Source organism: Lemur catta, chromosome 19 (assembly GCF_020740605.2).
Source record: "Lemur catta isolate mLemCat1 chromosome 19, mLemCat1.pri, whole genome shotgun sequence".
NCBI lineage: Eukaryota > Metazoa > Chordata > Mammalia > Primates > Lemuridae > Lemur > Lemur catta.
The window spans coordinates 1,310,226-1,332,233 of record NC_059146.1 but is presented as its reverse complement, the minus strand read 5'-3'; the positions used below and the strand labels follow the sequence as shown (position 1 = coordinate 1,332,233).

General features: G+C 40.2%; 1 protein-coding gene across 5 annotated transcripts in view; it reads right to left on the bottom strand.

The window, feature by feature from the left end:
* Nucleotides 1-21,054, bottom strand: part of GRXCR1 (glutaredoxin and cysteine rich domain containing 1) — a 50,667-nt gene extending 29,613 nt beyond the window's left edge. For all 5 annotated transcript variants that reach the window (XM_045532465.1, XM_045532466.1, XM_045532467.1 and 2 more), the window contains exon 1: nt 20,492-21,054. In XM_045532465.1, the coding sequence (XP_045388421.1) occupies nt 20,492-21,040 (549 nt within the window). In that variant the 5' untranslated portion in view covers nt 21,041-21,054. The remainder of the gene's footprint in view (nt 1-20,491) is intronic.
* Nucleotides 21,055-22,008: the final 954 nt, after the last annotated feature.

Here is a 22,008-nt window from a genome sequence, read left to right as displayed (position 1 = left end):
TTACTTGATATATGGTTCACAAATACTTTCTTCCATCCTTTGAACTGCCTTTCATTTTGTTGATTTTTTTTTTTTTTTGCTGTGCAGAAGCATTTTAGTTTCATGTGGTTCTACTTATTTATTTTTGCTTTTGTTGCCTGTGTTTTTAAGGAAATATCTAAAACATCATTGCCAAGGGCACTATCAAGATGCTTTTCCCCTGTGTTTTCTTCTAAGCGTTTTATCATATTGTGTCTTCTGTTTAGGTATTTAATCCATTTACGAAGCTGGTTTGGGTACATGGTGTACGATAAGAGTCCATTTTGTTTCATTTGCATATAGATACCCAGTTTTTCTAATGCCGTTTATTAAAGATACTACCCTTTCCCCACTGTGTCTTCTTAGTGCCCTTGTTTAAATTTACTTTATCATATATGCTTGGGTTTATTTCTGGGCTCTCTTCTGTTTCATTGGTCTATGTGTCTGTTTTTATGCTAGTACCGTACTGTTTTGATTACTATTGCTTTGTAATGTCATTTGAAATCAGGAAGTGTGATGCCTCCAAATTTGTTTATCGTTTTCAAGATTGTTTTGGCTACTCAGAGTCTTTCATGGTTTCATATGAATTTTAGAATTGTTTTTTCTATTTCTGTGAAAAAAAAATTGGAATTTTGATAGAGATTGCATTGAATCTGTACATCACCTTGGGTAGTATGGGCATTTTAACAATAATATTTCTTCTTATCTATATAAAAACAGGATAACTTTCCATTTATTTGTGTCTTCTTCAATGTATTTGATGTTTTATAGTTTTCAGTATATAGATCTTTCTCCTCCTTGGTAAATTTATTCCTAAATATTTTATTCTTTTTGATGCTTTTATTAATGGATTATTTTCTTGATTTCTTTTTCCGATAGATTATTGGTGTAAAAAACACAAATGATTTTTGCATTTTTATATGCTGCCACTTTACTGAATTCATTTATTAGCTTTAACAGTTTTTAGTGGAATGTTTAGGGTTTTCTGCATATAGGATCATATCTTCTTCAAACAGAGATAATTTAACTTTTCCCTTTCCAATTTGGGTGTCTTTTATTTCTTATTCTTATCTGATTACTCTGGCTAGGACTTCCAGTACTGTGTTAAATGAAACGGTGAGAGTAGACAACCTTGCCCTGTACCAGAAATTAAAGGAAAAGCTTTCAGTTTTCCCCATTGATTATGATATTAGCTGTGGGCTTTTTATGAATGGCCTTTAATTCATTGAGGAAATTTCTGTCTATACCCTATTTTGTTGAGAGTTTTTACCATGAAAGGATGTTGAACTGGATGCACATCCTATTTTGAGTAACCCTGTTGTAATCACATAGTCGGCTCGGCAGAGACACTTAGTTTATGTCCCTTTAAAATAACTGCTATTCAGTCAGTTGGTCATTAAAATAATTTATTTCCCAGACACAGTGATAGGATATGCACTGGGTATGCAATCGTAAGCAAATAGTATAATTTCCTATCAACAGGGAGCTCACAGTTTAAAGTAACAGAAAACCAAAAAATTACATAAGTACATATAGAATTAAAAGGTATTAGCTCTAAGAAGGAAATGTATAAGTAATTAAGAAAGCATAATGCAGTGGTCCCTTCTCTTCTTGTCTTAGAGATTATGAAAGTATTTTCTGATATTTGAGCTTACATTGGGAGGACAAGGAGTTGACAGAGAAATTAACTAGGTGGAGGACATGGGGAAAAGTGTTACATGCAGGTAGGAAGATCCTGAGATGGGGGAAAACGTCATGTTTGAGACTTTTCAAAGGTTGTTTCTTGAAACACAAAGAGGGAAACATAGAATGGTAGTAAATGATTCTAGACAGCTTTGCAAGGTTGATATCATGTTGTTTTTTTATAGCCACTTTAAAGATTTTGGGCTTTTAACATTAGCACAGTGGGAAGTCTCTGAAGGCTTTTAAGAAGGATGGAACCGGTTGCAGTGAATCAGGTTTATGTTTCAAAAAGATGAATGAAGAACGGCCAGTCCACATAGTTGTTCAAGATGTGCACTGCACAAACCTAGGCAGAGCCCTTAGTAGCATAGTCAAAATGAATGTTTCCCCCAAGTTGTGTAGTCCATACTGAGCAATCATACTCAGTCTCATTATCAATTCCCTTGGGCTACAGACTGAGATTGAATATGGGCCTAATTTAGGGTAGGAGGTATATTTATGTATTAGAATACACTATTCAGTAAAATGCTCTTTAAAACAATCTTATGGCCAGGCAAGGTAGTTCACACCTGTAGTCCTGGCATTCTCAGAGTCCAAGGCAGAAAGACTGCTTGAGCCCAGGAGTCTGAGACCAGCCTGGGCAACATGACGAGATGCTGACTGTAAAAAAAAAAAAAAAAATTTAAAGTCTTATTGTATAATTTTTGGTATGATTTAGAAGTAGGGCTTCCTAGAGGTAGTGATAGCTGATAGGTTGATTTCTCAAGGTCTTTTCCAGTTTTATAATATGAATTTTAAATGATATTGTCTTTGGCAAAAAAAAGAAAATCCTCTTCTATGATTTGCTTCATTTTCTTTCCCTCAATAGATCTGTCAAAGCATCTGGCCAAAAATCTAAAAATAGCTTCTCAGTGGTTTGCTGTCCCTCTTCCCCCTGCCTGAGGGTTACCATGGGAATAGGGGACGAGGAGGGAAGCGCTCAAGACCGCGCTGGAAGCTGCTGGGGTCTGCAGCCCGCCGGTCCCGAGAGCTGACCTGGATGGTAACAAGGGCAGGGCGTGTCCTCCTCCCTGGTGGTTAAAAGGATGAATCTTAGGGGTTCCGGAAGCTTCCGACAACCTGCAGCACACACACATGTGCCAGAAATGCATGGAAATTGCCACAGTGAGAGTAAGGGGTTGACAAACAGCCACCCTAGGTCCTCGCCCTGCCCCTTGTCCTGCAGGCACCACTGTGAGGCAGTAAGTGCTTAGTCACCTGCTCATCTGGGGACAGGTGTGAAGCCCCACCCCCACTGGCACTGCCCCTGGAATCCCACCGTCCCCCCCAGAGGACCCTTGTGGATGGAGCAGGCTCAGCTCAGGCGGGACAAAGTCCAGCAGGTTATTTCCAACTGAGCCTTTGCAGACCGAGCCTGGCGCTGGGTCTAAAGCCCTCGCGGGCGAGTCTCCGTGGAGCTGCACATACACGGCGTTTTCACTGGCAGCTTTTCCAGCCCTTCGTTTGGGATTAATTACTCTGCAGGAGCTGTCTGCCCAGCGCGACAGAAGCAATTTTCATTCATCACCTCTGAGTGTGAGATTAATGACAGCCACAATCTCACTGGAATGAAACACTAAGATCTTGTTTGTGCTATTGATACTGGAGGAAATGGGATAACATTTTTCTCTTCCATGTATTTCTACTTTCAGCAATAAAATCAGATTAGATGTTCATAAATGCCAAGGATTCCATATATATATATGTTAATACATATGTAAATATATATATATATATATATATATATATATATATATATATATATATATATATATAGCATTGGCCAATGTGTCGAGAAGCCATCTGTAACCTCTGAAGGCAATAAATAAAAGCAAATTATAGAAGCCATCCTCATCCTCATACCAGTCTTCTTTTTAAGGGGCAATTCTTACTTCTTTTTTCCTCTCAAATTGCCTTCTGTGACCCTAAAGCAACTATTGGGGTAAAATATTGTAGAAAGGGGGAACATACATTTCTGTTATCAAACTTTTCATCAGCATGTACATTAATTCACTGAAGATCTCTACTTAAATTTTAATTATCCTAGAAACAGAGAAAGGCCTGGATAAGGAAAACACAGAAAGACTTGGGGTCTCATAGGTCTGATCAGCTCTAGGACCCTGGCTTTCTGAGTCTGAATCACTCTATTCATCCCCTCAAATAAACATAAGATCAACAAGGAGAAAAAAATAAAACCACATATGTCCCATGCCTTCCGCATCACTAGGAAAGAGAAGAGTTTCAAATTAACTAAACTGGAGAAATGAATGCCAAATTATGATCAAGATCCCTCCACCACTATCATTGGCTTTGTCCACTGTGAGGGCCTACAGAAAGCACCAGCTGCAATGGGGGAACCTATCCCCCAGGTTTTGATTTCCTAACACCATTCTTCACCAAAAGGCGCCAAGGAGAAATAGCTGATTCCTGGGCTGAGCAAGAAAGGTACCAGGTGATCCTGTGACACCTTGTGCTCAAAGGTAAGGAAGTGGTATGTCAAAAAGACACCAGAGTCAGTTTTAAGAGGCCCCTACTGGCCAAAACTGGAGTATTTGGACCATTGAAATTAATGGGGACAGTGATAGATTATGACCCAGCAATTAAGAATACACAAGTCTACATATTAAGAATCAATACACAGACAAACTCATAAACAAAGTGGAACTGAAGCATCCTCTTTATAGAAAATTGCTGACAAATAGCTTTAGGAAAAAATTATTACTTTGAGAACATTATTCTAAAAATTGATTTAGGCAAAAATAATAGATACTTAAACTTGCGTTCAGAAGGTTGATGAGAAACAGGAGTATTTACACAGCCTCAAAGCATCTCCCAACAAGTTATTTATTCATTACAATGGGGAAAAACGCACCATAGAGAAATTAGACAGCACCATAATAAAGTAATCAAAACTAATGTGACTAATGGACATCGTGTGCCTTCTCAGACATGACAGCCCCAGAAAAATGTACCCTCACTTACATAATATCCCAGCCAGAAATGTATAACCTGTATCTATTCATGAGGAAACATCAGAGAAATCCAAATTAAAAGGTATTCTATAAAATAATTGGCCGGTAATCTTCACAGTGGCAATGGTATGAAAGATGATAAAAGAAACCATTTTCTTAAAAAAAAAATGACAGATATTCATTTGCTTTATATTTGAATCATGACCTTATTTTTTAGCCTGTGCAGTTTTACCTGGTGTTTATATTAATAATTTACTTTCTCTTCATTAATGTGCCTGAATATCTCTGGTGGTCCGCTTTGTACCCAAAGACTTCCTCTGTGCTACCATTTAGCCTGTTAATTCCATCTGGACCAGTTGTTCTCTGGGTCTGAGCAATCGGTCCGGGTTGGATTAACAGACTAAATGGTAGTAAAAAGGGAATCTTTCATCATGATATCTTCCTTTGCTGCTCCCCTGGGTTGGATCTAGTGTTTCTTGAATTCCAAATCTTAACTCCTGGTTTATAACTTTCTGTTTCGCAAATGGATATGTTTGAGTAATTTTTTTTTCTTAAATGATGTGAGAAAGGAAAACTCTCTTGAATCTTCTCACAAATGGAATTTTTGTTGTTGTTTTTCTATACTTGATTAGTAGTTTGTCTGAGAGTAGAAGTATCTGTTCAAAGCCATTTTTCCAGAGAGTCTAGTAACTTTAAGTTTAAATGCTCCCTAACCCCATATTCCAAGTACCTAGTAATGACCGATAAAATGAAAAAGAGTAAATTCTTTAAAAATCAAAACACGATATTTATGTTGAGGACCAGAAATGGAACAGAAACCAAGTAGTAGGCAGGAAAGAAGCCACATAGCAAGGGACTGAAGCCAGACTCTCTGCTTGAAATGGAACTAGGCTAAGACTCATAATCTCATGACAAGTACAAGAAAACAAACTCATTAGCTGCCTAGAAATACAGCGTATGTGAGATGCATCAAGATGCAAGCAGGATCTTGCAAATAGGACCTCAGTCAAGCTACTCCCTTATTTTGTAACTAGATCTAAGAAATATCTAGTGTCACCACAGAACAAATATCTAGTATCACCGCTACTTAAGATGTGGTTCCAAACTGCACGGGGACACCAGAAACTGCTGAACACGGAGGTGAGAAAGGAAAAAAAGAGAAAAACATTCCTCCATTCAAGACAACCCTGCACACCCACATTCCAAATGTGCGAAGAAAATGAACTATAGCAAAAACAGCTGGCACAGGTGAAATGAAAACGCTAGCACCGTCTGAAGAAGACTTCGCACCAGACACCTCTCACATCCCACTTCAGGTTTCCATGGCCACACACCTCTTGCCTCCCGTTCTCTGCGGGTGACCAGCTCTGCCTGGGCTCTAACCAGCTTTAAGCAGGTGCAAGTTACCAAGGATTACCACAAGCCAACACCCCATGTCAATGCCTAGGAAGTGGACTTAGTTCCACTAGATTGAGACCACAGGTTTGTTTTTCTGAGCACGACTAACGATTTCCAATTTTGCCTCAATAAAGTGATGAGATCCCTATTTCACATCCCTAGTATCAGCAGTTTCCCGTTCCAATAATGTTTAGAAGATAATAAGGGCAAAGCGTAGAAAATGTTTCAATCACTGCACAAACACTGCTATATAACGGTGTTGTCAACTGTTCAAACTAAACTATTGACTTAATGAATAGAACTCCAAACCTGGCATATGAAAATAGTTCAGGGCTGTCATTTGAATATGAAGTAAAAGATTTCCTGCACACATGAGCTGTATCTATTTGTTTGCAATGAGCTTTGACTTCCTCCTGTGTTTGTTTTATTTCCACAAAGGATTCAGGTTCACACACTGCCTTGAACATTTCAAAATACATCAAAAGCGAATTACGATGTGCCAATATGTAAAATGAGGCAAGGATTCTACCAGCTTATTTCTAGATCCTTGTCAGCACTAAGTCTTTATGAGTCTATGGAAACAAACATGATTTTGAATAAACACGCAGGGTTTTCTTCCAACCTACAAACTGTTCTTCAATGCGTTTTACACATTTATGCCAGAGAATCCCCAATGACTCTTGTTTGAATACCCTTTTGTAAAAGGTATTTTTATCCAGATAAGACACTTTTGAGCATGAAAGGAGCTCTAATAATTATCTAGACAATCAGTAAACCACGATTATCCAGGGAAAACCGAGACATACATCCACCCTATTTGTTTGCTCTTGTTACTGGCTGACTTTTTGGATCACTAAGAATCTAAAATAAAAAGAATCTAAAATAAAAAGAATCTAAAATAGCTTTCCAATTTTACCTCCCATCATTTCCACACATAAACCCTCTGCTAATGCCTTCACTGGTTTCCAAACATATTTTATATTTCTTCTAAAAGACTAACTTTCCCGTATTTTTAATATAAGTTATATCATACGTAATAGAGTGTTAAATGCCAGGCACAGTTCTAACCTATATACATGTATTAATTTAATCTTCAAAATAACCACATGAATTAGATATAATTACTAATACCAATTTACAGATGAAATAACTAAAATTTGCCCAAGATGTCCCAGCTAATATGTGGTATGTGACCTAGGAATTTGAAACTAGGAGTTTTTTTCCCTCAGTCCCTGCTGTAAATAACTATTCACACCGTCTAATTCAAATCCTTTCAGCTGCTTAGAAGCCTCCTTGCCCCTCTATATCCAGAAAATCTCAGAATCCCCTGATAGCATAGAAAATATATTTTCTGACAGTTATTTCCCATTTACCCATGCTACCTGTAATATTTCATATCTCAGTGTATTCTTCCTCTTTCATGATTCAACATTTTTGGGTTTGTGTCTTATCTTTCAAATTCTTGAGAACAAGAGTCATACGTTCATTCATATTGATTTATTGCTTGAGTTTCTTACAGTTTTATTGTTATCATTGCTTTGTTGATTATACACATCAGAGACATGTTTGGATACCTAGCAGATTTCTTTCAAAATATATCCATGCTTCAATTACTTTGGAATGGCCTTAAATTAGACTGGATTTTCTTTAGTTTTGGTAATATACCAGCTTAACCATACACTGCAGCATCAGGATGTGCTCATTCATTTCGGCCACAAGCCTTTATGGAACATTTATGATGTAGCCAAGTACTATGCTCGGCATTCAGGATACGGAAATAAAAGAATAGAGTCCCTCGTAGACATGGGGGAAGGCCGGGTAGCAAACAGATTTCTGTGTTCGAGCTGCACTGTGTTGTTGTAATAGGGGCTTTGGTGGAGCTATAGCACAGGTGTTGGAAGAGCTATAGAGGCGCTTAACACTACCTGGGGGGGACCTTGGAAGCTTCCAACCAAGAGCTTAGTCTAAAAGAGAAAATAAACTAAGAGGAGAAAGTGGTGACATTATGAGCGCAGAGCTGAGCATGTACCAGGGAAACACGAGGCCGTGTGAGACGGAAAGCAGGTTAGGAGACCTGCCCTGGGGGGCACAGGCTGGGTGGGGCAGCGTGTCCGGGGAGGAGCGAGGCGTCAGAACGGAAAGTCAGAGAGAGCCTGATTTGCCCCGAGCATCAAGCTGCCTCTGTTTCTCCACCCCACCCCTCCGGGCCTCACGCTGGACTCTAGCCTCGGCTTCAAGGCACAGTTCCCTGTCGGTTCAGATCGCTTTGCCCGAGGGGAACTTGCAGAGAGCGGGTGTCTCTGTGCTGTTTCCGCTCTGCCCTGGGCCTTGTCTCGCTCCTGGGGGTCCTGGCCGAAGCCCACTCCGCTTACGGGCGTGGGGAGCCCAGGAGTGTGGGAGGAGACAGATCCCTGGGGTCATCTTATGAAAAATGGGGTGAAAAGTCCATAAGTACATTCCCCCGTTACTGCTGGCTGTTGTGGATTCTGACTGTCCTTCTAGGCATTCCCCACAAGGCCCGGCAGCGTCCAGGATCAAACCCTATGGTCAGTGATCGATACCCCTTTGTATTGGCTTTTCCTCCTTCCCGCTCCCAATTCTGTCATCCCGCCCTCCTGCCCTGTGCACAAGTCCTCGTCTCACACTTGGCTTTTGACAGGGGCTCAGGCTAATACATCCAGCTAGGAAGTGATTTTCCATGGAAACGCCTCCGGGAACCATGGGTTTGTTTTCAGCAGGGGAGTAGCATGCTCAGAGTTACGATCAGATGAGGCATGGATTAGCCCAGAGCCAGACCGAAGGCAGGAACAGGGAGCAGGAAGAGTTTCTCCATCTCTACTGCAACACACACATAAAATTACCAACCAAACCCAGGAGGTAAATGGATTTTTAAATGAGAAAATAACAATAATGACCCTAAAAACTGCCTAACCAGATGGCAGTTTCTAATTGCATTTTAGAAAAAGGAAACTGTGCAGGGAGTAGCTCTGGCTCCGGGATAAATTAAATTTGGCTTTTGTTTGTATTTTGTTTTGTTTTGTTGTGTTGCCGGTCTTTTGTTTGTTTTGCTCCTCACCTTTTCCTGTTTTGGCATTCTCTTCAGAAAGTTTTTAGCAGCTGGTAAACTAACTTCGGGGGGAGGGAGTCCTAATTTGTGGCGTTTGCTGACTTCTGTGGCATAAAACTGCCACCATGGCCAATTTCAAACCACCAGGGGTTTAACAACCAACTTGCGGAATTTCTACCTATTGAACAATCCTCTGTGCAGCGCAGCACCGCCACGGCCCCCAGGGATGGTCCCCGGCTGTTCAGAGCTCCTGGCAACCAACGTTCTCCTCAAGGCACTGTGCCAGTGAGATGCGCTGGTACCCTAAATTGTAGTCCCTTCTCTGCTCAACAGCATCCCTGCTTGTCCCCAGATCATGTGAGTTCGTGACAAGAGCATGCAGTGGACGCTGTGCTGGGCGTCCCTGGCCTCCCTTCCCCAGGCTGCTGTGCCTTGCCCCCTGGCATGAGCATGGCTCCCGGCTGTTCTCAGCTGCCCCTTCCCCCAGGCAGAGAATCGCTCCCTCAGAGGAATGGGAGCCACTTCATCCCGCAGATTGGAGGGCAAAGGACAGCCAATAACTGACACTCCCCAGGACCCTCACACTGGGCCTGTAGGATCAATAACGTCATGTTAATAAGACCAGATGAGCAAGAAATACCCAGGTCTGGATGCTTTGATAAGACAGACGCATGTTCTCCAGAGCATGGAAGATAAATGCCAAATGAACTCAACAAAGATGCAAGAACTTGCAAATCCTGGTGAATTATTTAGGAGTTTGGGGGTCTGGGCTATGCTGGAACCACCCTTCAAAAGGAAAGGACAAATTATTGTATTTTGCACCTTCTACTTCTAAGGAAGAAGGACAGGGCTTAGCTTCCCTCTTCAGGTATTAGAATCTGTGTATCAACAGGCACAGAAGGTTGCCGGTTTCGAGCTGGGCCCACCAAAAGAAGGGCTTTGCAGCCCTGAAGCTTGATTCATAAAGCCCGGCCGATCCCATGGTACTAGAGTTACCTGTGGTGGAGGAGGTACCAGGTGGAGTCTTGGGCCAACTTCAGTAGGAAAGTCTCATTGCCAATCCCTGCCACGTGTAGGAGACAGCTGCACAGCGTGGGAATAGCAGCTGTGCCAGGTAGTGGGCCCTGGGGTAGACTGAGCATCCACCCCACCAGGCCATCAGAACTACCCATCAGCACCCACAGTACGTACACTGTCACATTCACAAGGTCACAAGGCCAGGCAGGTGTAGCAGCCATTCAGTGTAAAGTAAAAGTGGTTTGTCTAAGATCAGGCTCGAGCAGGTTCGGGGTCTCACGTAAGCTACACAAACAGAAAAGAACATGGCCCTGCCAGGTATCGCTATCCAGACCTGCCACGTGGCAGAGCTGTAGAGAAGCATCCGGAAGGTGTACCCGATGCATCAGCTTGGAGATGATGACACCCCGGGGCAAGGAGGCATCATTCTTCAGGATGCTGCTTATACCCGAAACCAGTGGTCATTACCCGGGGCCATATTGCCAATAGCTAGAATTCACAGATCCAGGAACCAACGGGAAGATACAGGAACGGTCCCATTCGCCATCACGGCCGGCCACCCACCTGCAGAGTTGTGCTCTACACAATCTCTCCGCCATGCTGGGCGTTATCAGTTGAAGTCCTTGATCCCAGAAGGGAGCTCTTCCTCCAAGTAACACAGTAAGAATTCTATTAAAGTTAAAGCTATCATTGACATCTGGTCACTCTGGGCTCATCGTGACAGTAACCTAGATGGCCTACAGATGAGTCACTGTGCTGGCAAAGGTAACTGACCCTGCCCGCCATGAGGAAGTAGAACTGCCGCTATGTGTATGGGGCCGGGAGAAGTACGTTTTGTACTCACAGGGGTTTAAACGTCAACAGTCAGGGACTGCAACCGCTGCCTGATAAGGGCAGAGTGGCCACAGCTCAGACTGTGCAGGGACGCAGAATGTGAGTCACACGACCACGTAAGCCACCTCCTAGAGCAGAACTGCTAGCTAAGAGGGGTGTCTAGAATGGACAGTGTGGGAGGGTGAAAATAACTATCGACTGTCACTTTGAGGCGAACCACAGAGTGGGAGCTGCAATCTACCCCACTGACTCTCCTGCTGGCTGTGGCCGGGCTGGGCCTGGATGCATGAACTTAACAACTCAGATACATCCGAGCAGTGCGAGGGGTGGGCTGTAGCGGAAGCTCCCAGACCCCAACCCATGAGCTCTCCCCGCAGTCTCTAGACCCACCAACTTCAGGTCACAGCCCATCCGGCTCCTCCCTCCTCCCTGAGATGACCTCCCTAGTGCCCACCGGTTTGCAGTTCTCACTCTTCCCCTATTCCCTGTCCACGGACCTGTGACAGCACCGTGCCCGGAGCCTCCTCTGCTAACGACAACTATCTCGTGCAAATCAACACCTTGGCTTCCACTTCTCTACCCTCTCCGTGGACTATTCAAGCTTATACAGAGTTTTCAGTGAAGGTCTTCAATTCCATACCATTAATTACACAAAAAGTACAAAAGAAGAGCAGCTTAATTCTTTCACAATCAACTTTGTTATTTAGGGATTAATAAAATAAGGAATACTATTATTTACTCTATTAACTGTGGGAGTGGGCTGCACAAAATATACACCTATTTCTTCTCTCCTGATAAAATGTTCTAAGGCGTAAGGTGTCAGCAATTAGATGAGAATGCATTATTAGAAAAATAAAATAGAGCGAAGAGATCTCAAATCTTAGTTCAGTATACTCATGCAATAAAGAAAATGCCCTTAATCGAAAATTTCTGCATGACATTTTATTTTGTTTATGACTTTGCAGATCCTTTCCAGGAAATAGTGATTGGGGGATTGATATATTTATAGAGTGTGTCCATTTATAGACCATTAAATGTTTAGATTGTTTTCATGCAAAATTTAAAATATTGGCTTTCAGAAAAAATATCAGAAACTCTGCCAGCATGAGCAAGCCACCAAAAGAGTGTTTGTCTTGCCCTGCTGTTATATTGCTTTTTTAAAGTTTGGAAACATCAGGTGCTAATTCCCTAATTATATGGTCACCATGGGCCACCCATAGGAGTTCATTAAGCAGTTTCAAGTCATCTTGTGGAATCTGTGGGTTTGCTCAGCATGTTATTCTAAAGTTAGAGTCCAGATAGATTCATAGGCTTAAGCTCAGGCAATTAAAACCTAGTTTCCAAAAATTAAGATGTCATGATGATAGGAGGGTTCTGATAAATAGGGAAGAATGAGAGAAATTCCAATTTAGTTATTCATTGAAATGAAGAGAGAACGTTTTAATAAGATTAAAAGAACTTGGATAAGTCAGTGCTCATGATCAGAGTCACCATTATTGACTCCTGAAGACTTGTTGGAGCAAGGTAAGAGTCATTAATTATCCAGATTAGCCTTCAGTTCTTGGTCCTTGAGAGAGAACTGAATTAGAGAGAAGCAAGAGAAAACTAAAGAGAAAGATCCAATAAAATGATGGTCTAATAGGAGAAAGACTAAGAGGATAAAAATACAAGCTTTGAAGCAATGAAGAATGGGTAGCAGAGGCTGTTGGGCCAACAAGAAAAGAGACAGAGAATCCTCTGGAGATGGGAAACGAGGTCAAATTTGTAGCTGCATTCTTCCAGAAATTGCTTTACACAACCATTCACAACACACTACTGACTATACCATGAAGGCAGGAATTGGATTTTATTCTTCATATTGTCTAACATAGTTTTCACTCCATGGTAGATGTATAATAAATGGTTATTAATGAATGATTGAAGAAATATTGAGGATTACCCACAAGAGAAAGAGGAATAGAGAAAGCTAACAACACTTGCCATGCAAATTCTAGTCCCATCCAATACGGGAAATCTACAAACCCAAAAGAGATGGAAAAGAGGAAAACAACCACTATTTCAGAGAATATCACTTAACTCATCATTAACTCAAAGAAAGAACATTTTTTTTGCATGAATGTTCATCACAGCTTTATTTGTAATTGTCAAAATCAGGAAACAACCCATATATCCCAAAAAGGGTTAACAGAGAAACAAATTGCATATATTCATACAATGATATACTACTCAGCAATAAAAAGAAATGAACTATCAGTATATGCAACTTGAATGCATCTCAAAATAAGTATGCTGAGATTTTAAAAAGCCAGATTAAAAAATATATATATACACTGTATATCAACGGAGATAAAATTCTAGAAATGTAAACTAGTCTACAAGCGACAGCAAGTACATCAGTGGTCACCTGGGGATGAGGAGGAGGATGGAGAGGGACGGGTGGAAGGAATTAGAAAGGGAAAACATAACCTTTAGAAGGATGGATTTGTCCATTTATCTCGATCATAACAATGGTTTTATAGGTACATACATATGCCATAACTTGCCAAATTGCCCACTTTCACTATATTCAGCTTATCATATGTCAGTTCTATCTCCGTAAAGTTGTGCTTTGCACGTAGAAGGCATATTTGGGGCCCTGTAGTTAGTGTGCCCTGTAGTGTGAGCAGCTACTCATGATTTTTTTAATTTTTTTATTTTTAATTATCATGGGTACATAATAGTTGTATATATTTATGGGGTAAATGTGATGTTTTGATATAGGCATACAATGTGTAATAATCAAATCAAGGTATTTGGGGTATCCATCACCTCAAGCATTTATCATTCCTTTGTGTCAGGAATATTCCACTCTTTTAGTTGTTTTAAAGTATATCGTAACATAGAGTTGATTATAGTTACTTTGGTGTGCTATCAAATATTCTTCATTCTATCTAATGATCTAACCATATTTTGGAACCCATTAATCTTCCCCGTATTATCCCCCCACTCCCTGCTACCCCTGCCAGCCTCTGCAACCGTCATTCTACTCTCTGTCTAGATAAGATCAATTGTTTTGATTTTTAGTTCCCACATACGCATGAGTACATATGAGATTTGTCTTCCTGTGCTTGGCTTATTTCACTTAACATAATGTTCTCCAGTTCCACCCATGTTGTAGCAAATGCCAGGATTTCATTCTTTTTTGTGGCTATATAATATTCCATTGTGTATATATACAATTTCTTTACCCATTCATCCACTGAGGGACACTTAGGTTGATTCCAAATTTTGGCTACTGTGAATAGTGTTGCAATAAATGCAGGAGTGCAAATATCTTTTGCATATCCTGATTTCCTTTCTTTTGGAAAAATATCTAACAGTAGGATGACTGGGTCATATGGTAGTTCTATTTTTAGTGTTTTCAGGAACCTCCATACTGTACTCCATTAGTGGTTTTGCTAATTTACATTCCCACAGCAGTGTATGAGGGTTTCCTTTCCTCCACATCCTTGCCAGCATGTTTGAAGAATATTTTTGTAGGATATAATATTCTATGGTTAAGTTGTTTTTTTTCCGTTAGCTCTTCGAATATGCCATGCCACCCTCTCCTGGTCTCCACTGAGCAGTCTGCTGCTGGACACAGTGGAGCTCCTTTATATGTTGTTTTCCTTTCTCTTGCTGCTCTAAGGATCCTTTCTTTATCCGTGACCTTTGGGAGTTTGATTATTAAATGCCTTGAATTAATCTTATTTAAGTTAAATGCACTTGATACTCTATGACCTTCTTGTACCTGAATATCGATATCTTTCTCTAGGTTTGGAAAGTTCTTTGTCATTATTTCTTTGAATTAACTTCCTTCCCCAATTTCTCTCTCTACCTACTCTTTAAGGAGAATAACTCTTAGACTTGCCCTTTTGAGGCTGTTTTCCAGCTCTTGTAGGCGTGCTTCATTTTTTTTAATTCTTTTTTCTTTTTTCTCTTCGGACTGTGTATTTTCATACAGCCTATCTTCAAGCTCACTTATTCTGTATTCTGCTTGATCGATTCTGCAGTTGAGATTCTCTGTTGCATCTTTCAGCTTGTCGATTGAATTTTTCAGCTCCAGAATATCTACTTGATTGTTTTTTATTATTGCTATCTCTTTGTTAAATTTCTCTGATAGGCTTCTGAATTCTTTCACTGTGTTGCATTGAAGTTCACTGAGCTTCTTCAGAACAGCTATTTTGAATTTTCTGTCTGAAAGTTCACATATCTTCATCACTCCCGGGCTGGTCGCTGGTGTCTTACTTAGTTCATTTGGTGAGGTCATTTTTTCCTGGATGTTGAAAGAACATTTATTGAGATCCTACTCAGTATGTCTGCCTAATGCTGTGCCTACAATGTCAAAGGGATGGTATGTGGGAGGTGGTCACAGGACTCTACATTCTACCAGTCTACAATTTTTAATCAGACATAAATAGGGTGTCAGTAGTACCAACTTATCTTTGGTGCTTTTTCTTTCCTGCCTGTTTGATAACAAAGTCACCTACTTTCTTAGTGCAGTTTCTTGCATCATTTGGAATTGTATCAGAAATCTTAGAGCTTCTTTACCTACTTTTTGAAAGCTAAAAAGGCAATTATTTCCATTAACAGATGCTTGTTTTAATAGAACACTACATAAGAATCTCTCTGGATAAATGACATTTTAAATCCTACAACTTAATGTTTCTTATGCAGAGAAGGAGTTCAAATTACAATCAATTGATCAATAATGATACTAACTCATGGGGTTGCTGAGGAATAAAGATGTCAATGCACATAAATAATGTGAGCAGTGCCTGGCATTCAGTAAGTTCTTAATGTTAACTATTATTGTTGCTGCTTTCCAAAGTGGTCCAAATAAACCACTGTGAGCCACCAAGAGTATTGCCTTGTTTTTGTTGAAATATTATTCTATTATCAGAGTTAGATTCAGTGAACTAGAGATGGGTAATAAATGCTGCCAGAGATTTATGCTAGTGCCGTCCACCTTGAGTTAGTGAACAGTGCTCAGTCTTACTTCAGGTGACCAAGTTCTCCTCTTCTAGTGCCAACCCTTGCAATCTCATCGCAATTTAATCAAATGGGTTATAGAAATGACATAAATCTTTTAAAATACAATTTAAAGCTACATAAAGGTGACTTAACCCTGAAGAAAAACCTTACCTAGATGAAGATCAGTCAATAAATGATACTTTTTAAAACTTGCTAACCAAATGTTGAAATTTCAAAAGACCAGACTATATCGTAACATGATATATTTGGCTTTATCAATAGTCCTATTTGTCGTGTGACATTCAAAAGGTAAATTTGATAATTTTTGCATATAGTATAATACTTTTAAAAACTAAAAAAGCCAAAATCGCAAAAGGCAGAGTTCTTTTATTACTCACTTGGGGCCAGACACTTGATCTCTCTAACACTTAGTTATCTAAAAGCAAGCATTATAATAATTTTCTGGCTTATTTTAGAAAATTTTAGTCATGATTAAAATACTGTATGTGAAAGCCTTATGTAAAATGCAAATTGTTCCACATATTATTATGTTTGTCTTGCTATATTAGAATCTTTATAAATACAACCACAGTAATCAGAAATATACATGCACATTCATAGAAAAAGGTTATATGTTTGAGTTCTTAGGAGCCACCAAATTATACTATATGTTGTAATCATTTTTCTTCTTTGTGCCTATATTTCTCTAATACAGTAACTTTAAATTTGCAGAATAGAGGGAATTAAAATAGTGGAAATTACAGTAGGATATTTTAACAAAGTCTACTCATACAGTTTGAGGATAAGGTTAAGAAATGATTACTGTCTGAAATTTAGTCCCATAAGAATAAATTAGCAAAAATGAATGGCCTTAATTATTCCATATCGTTGATACACCCTGAGAGACTCTGGCAACATATTGCTGCTAAGAGCAAGTATATCTCAAATCCAATCAGGCTAAGTGGGGAATGAGAGGTATGAGCTATACAGCAGTTTTGTAATTTGTCTAGCATGCCGCAACAGCTACTAATTTTAAAAAGAAAAACGAATAAAATTTTTTCAGTAATAAGGAGTCAAATCATTTATCTAGATAAAGACATCCTGAGAGCAGGATTTCTTAAAGAGTGTTAAAACAGAACACCTGCATCAGAGTGTACTGGTAAGATTTCTGCGCCTGTTCCCAAATCAAGTGACATATTAGGATATCAATACAAAACACGGTTGTCAGGATAACCTTCATTCATCTTTGGCTTAGCAAAGATCTTCCAGGCGATCTAACCCGATCGAAAGAACAAATCACAGATCAATGCATACCTTCTTCATATTCCTCATTAAATATTGAAGAGATAAGAAACACTAAGGAATATTTTTATTTACTCTAGGGAACTGGTGAATTTCCCTCTTACACTCCAGGTCAATGATTCTCAGACTGTAGTGTATGTAAGAGTAGCCTAAAGAACTTCTAATAAATTGCAAGCCACAGCCACAGCTAGATTCTGGGTTTTCATATTTCCAAATTGACCTCTTGGGCACTGTATTCTTGTTATCTCTGGGAGAGATACAAAATTCAGCCACCTGGAGCTGGGGAACCATAATCTAGACCAGCGGGAGATCTTTGAGTGCTTCATCAGGGAATCACCCTTTACAAGCCCCATTTGAGCAGCAAGTAACCTATTTCTCTTTGCTTCGTGGTTCTTCATTACCTTTAACAACCCTTGGTTAATATTGCCCATCCTCAGTTACCCTAGATTCTATCGGGCAAATTAATTGACAAATGAAATGGAAATTCATTCTGATATCCCTTTCATAGACAACTTTCTAAGTAGGTGCCGCTAAGAAGGAAACCTGTTTTAAAGCCAATCATTTAAATGACTATTCTTCGTGCAGCTGCAATTCTTTCAAGGCATCTGCCAATGTTTTATGAGACAGGAATAATGGAATGGGGAACTAATAGAGAGGAAGCAAGTGATTTACAGGGTCTTTCAAAGATTTTATTTATATTTAGGGTTTTCTCTCAAATTTCAGGTTCAGTGTTTTCAAATTTTAAAACCTAAAACAAGAAGAAAAACCTCACAGTTTCTTCAATCACAGTTCCTTGCTTCAGTAAGATTGGCTGTGCACTGGGACCTTAATCAAATATCCAAGATACGACTGCTCACTTTTTCCTCCCTGAGGGAAACTGCTAAATTACAGTTACCTCCAGTCAAGTTTGCTGCTTTCTTTTCAGGGGATATGGAAAGTATGTAGAGATCCAAGGAAAAGTTGTGTCTGGTAGTGGGTGTAGGAGTAATTGAACGGTAACTTCTGCTTTTAGCAACTGGGGGCTCCTCTGCTACTGCTCTGTAGGATGACTCTGGGAACCTACTGGGTCATCCTAACACATCTGCTAAGACGTCCATTACCCCATATGACATAAACACCCCTTAAAAAGCACTGAGCATCCAAATCATACTGTTTGGTAGGTTTTACTGCACAATTCCAGGGAGTGCCATTCACACAATGACATGAATGTAGCTCCTTGGAAGGATACGGTGGCAGCCCTGATCCAAGTGGAGTAACTCCTTTAACTTAGGTTTTGTCCTGGAGAGATCAGAGAATATTCACATCACGATGATGAGGATGATGATGAAGCTAAACTAGAGACGAAGGCCAAAATTTGTGAATACCTACAATATGCTGAGTACTCTATCCACATTATAATTTATAATTTCCTTGCCAGATTGGAAAAAAAAACAATAAATAGCAAAGACTTTGAGGGACCTCTGCCAATAACCATTATTGGGGGCAAATGGAATGGGGTTAAATTATTAGAGACAGTTTCATTGGATTTTTTTCCTCAAAAAAGGGACTATGGTATTATGGATAGAAAAAATATGCAAGTAAAAATTGTAACCTAATCTAGTGTTAACATTTGATTTTGGAATTTCCTCCATTTCTCATTTGTGGATTTATAACACTACCAGGGTAAACACATAGGGAGAAGAATAGTTTTTCTCTTGTAAGTTTTGAAGAGTTAAGATATTTACCCATAAACAATAGTTTGGGGGGGACATTTGAATAAACAAATGCAAATCAAAGTACTAAAACTGGTACAGCAATTTTGTAAACAACCCTCCAAATCACATAGCAATTCAAGTGATGACAAGCTAAGTTAATCATAATGAATGCAAGTATTTTTAAACTCAATGGTTACAAAGAATCCTTGACAATAATTTGTGCATTTGGTGAAACTCAGTGGCCACTAAGATTATCTTCACCTAATAATCATATCTCTAGAAATTTATGTAAGATTGTCTGCAACCTAATGGAACATAGGCATCAGTTTTTTATTTTTGGTCCCCATCTCCACGCTTAATCTGTAAAATTCTTCACGGGTAAGTTCTATACATGAAAAGAGCCTTTGCTTTCCACTGCTTTTATCCTTTAACTAAAACTAACTTGTTAATTTGTTTTTTTAAAAAGAAAATCCTCATAATGTGATATTTTAAAATACTTCCTTTTAAATAAAAAATATTCAAATATCTTTGTTGAAATCCTGTCTCTTTTTCACACTCACATTCTTATATAATGTAGAGACATTAAATAATTCATCACAAGAGATCATTTTATTTAAATATTGAGAATAACATAAAATGGAATTATCTAATACAATGAAAAATATTGGTTGGCTACCTTAATGATAGTGATTATGAATTCTATTCCTGCAATAATGGTGTCTATTTTTAACCACAAAGAAAAAACATTTTGCAAATGCTTCCAGGCAAAAACCTGTGCTAACATTAGATCCTTATCAAAGGTCCCAGGACTCGAATAACATATTCCTATGTTACTCTGCAGAACCAATCACATTTTAAGGGATAATTATTTACTATAAGATCTGGGTCTCAGTCTGTACATTTACAGAGGAGTAACGTTTTCTAGTGTCACTCTGAGTTCTAACGGGCAAATTAACAGAGACACGGGGTTCAGATGAAACCTGCCGTCTCCCCAGGAACGGGGGGAGTCAGAATCAGCTTTTATATCTTTGTAACATTCCAGTTCAATCCAACCGTGCGGAATGCAAGCACTCAACCTTCCCTGGCATAAATATATATATACAAGTGATGATAGAGAGGCTACACTGCTGTTTTGAGAATGATAACCCGGAAAATTAACTTCTAAGTTTCACTCAAATGCTCTGAACACGAGAGCCTGCCTTTTTCTTGGCAAAGAAGTAGATACATTGTTTTGCTCATCACACACTGGGAGAAAAGAGCACTTGCAGGTTAGAACTTTTGCTTTGAGAAGTCAGTCTGGTTTCTAGGCATAGTGACCCTATTTTAGATCCATGGCTCCCCGTCTCACTTGGACGGGGAGAGTCTCATGAAGTATGCAGGAGCCGTGCACGGGAGAGGCCTCCTTGAACCGGAGAACCGAAAAGCCCTGCCCCGGGGGTCAGCAGCAAAGCTGGAGGAGGGATGCAAAGACTCACCTGCAACACTGTGCTCAGGTTGTTAAACAGAGCCTGCCCAGCGCTCACTTTGTACTTCACGCCTCTGACGGTGCCATTTTTGCTTAAAATGTTGACTCTCCTTGTCCCAAAAACTTTCTCACTGGCAGCCCTGGCTAACACTAGCAGCTTGTCCTGGTCATGCTCGGGTCCGTCGCCTTCCCAGCCCAGGTGGCCGTTCTGCGGGCCGTCGGAATCACTGAGTCCATCCACCCCGCAGGTACTGGCACATTCGGAATCCAGGGAGCCGGGCGGCTGCCCGTCCTCGTACACTTCCTTCAGCACCCGCCCGCTGTGCGACGAGGCCACCCGAAACCGCACCCTCCGTGGCCTGTCACTGTCTGGCTTCATCTCTCTCTTTAGCATGGTCACCTCCACCCAGGTGAGCGGGTCACAGCATCCTGGATCTGCTGCGACTGCCCCTGTCCACGCAGCAGGGTCCGAGCCGACGCTGAGCGCAGCAGCCCTGCTGTGAAACCAGCATCCAGAGGAAAGAAGATTCCCAAGGACCGAGCAGCGCCTCTCTGCCATCAATAATGGATGTGTGTGCGCGCTATGGTTACCTTTAAACTAAAACCTGCAAAACGATCTTGGCCTTTAAATATTAAAGGGCCATGGAGGGCTCTTCAACAGCACAAGTGCAAGACAGTGGCGAGCAACGGCACAGGAAGCGAGCGTGGCGCAAGAAAATAAAATAAAGCAAGCGTTTGAAGCCAACGGTGAGTGTTGAAAAGGATCCAGGCAGCGGACACATCTGTGTGGTCCGAGATAAAATGTGGAATCAGGTGTGTCACAGAGGAGAAGTCAAAGTCTCAATGCTGATTTGTCCTTTCACTCTCACCTGACGATCTTTCAAAGGCAGGGAACTTGCCACATGCCTGCATACAGCTGTCAACAATAGTTGTCATCACATCATTGATTAGACTTCGTCTACATTGTGTAAGATGCATTTAAACTTTCACCTTCATGTTTAAGTAGCTTTGCTAAAGAATAGCTTTTTAACAGACTCTGAAAAGAGAGAGCTTTCACTTTGTTGCTTTCCCTTTCTGCTTGTGAAACATTGTTCCCTTTGACAACGTGAAGGTTTTGGAAGGAAAACATATGGCACAGAGAGCGAAGAATGGAAAATCCTCCAGGCCACTCAGATCTCCAAAGTCATCCAGCTGATCAGCATTGATAAATGTCATATCCAAATCACCCACGCGCAGAGAAGGGTCCTCCTGGTGCTGTGCTCGGTGTATTTTCTGTCACTTTGCATGTATAATATTTTACAAAATATTTTTAAATGATACTAGTTAAGAGTCATCTCTCTTTCAAGGACAAACTGAAAGTCCAATAAACTGAAAACCAGCCTGCCCCATCTGCTGGCGAGAAACTATATGTCCTAATGTATAATATGTCCTTGATAATTATAATTCACACAGTTATCTTAGGCTAAAATAAAATTAAGCTATTCTTTTTGTTGGACAAACCCTTTGCCATTCTTCCTTCATGCAATG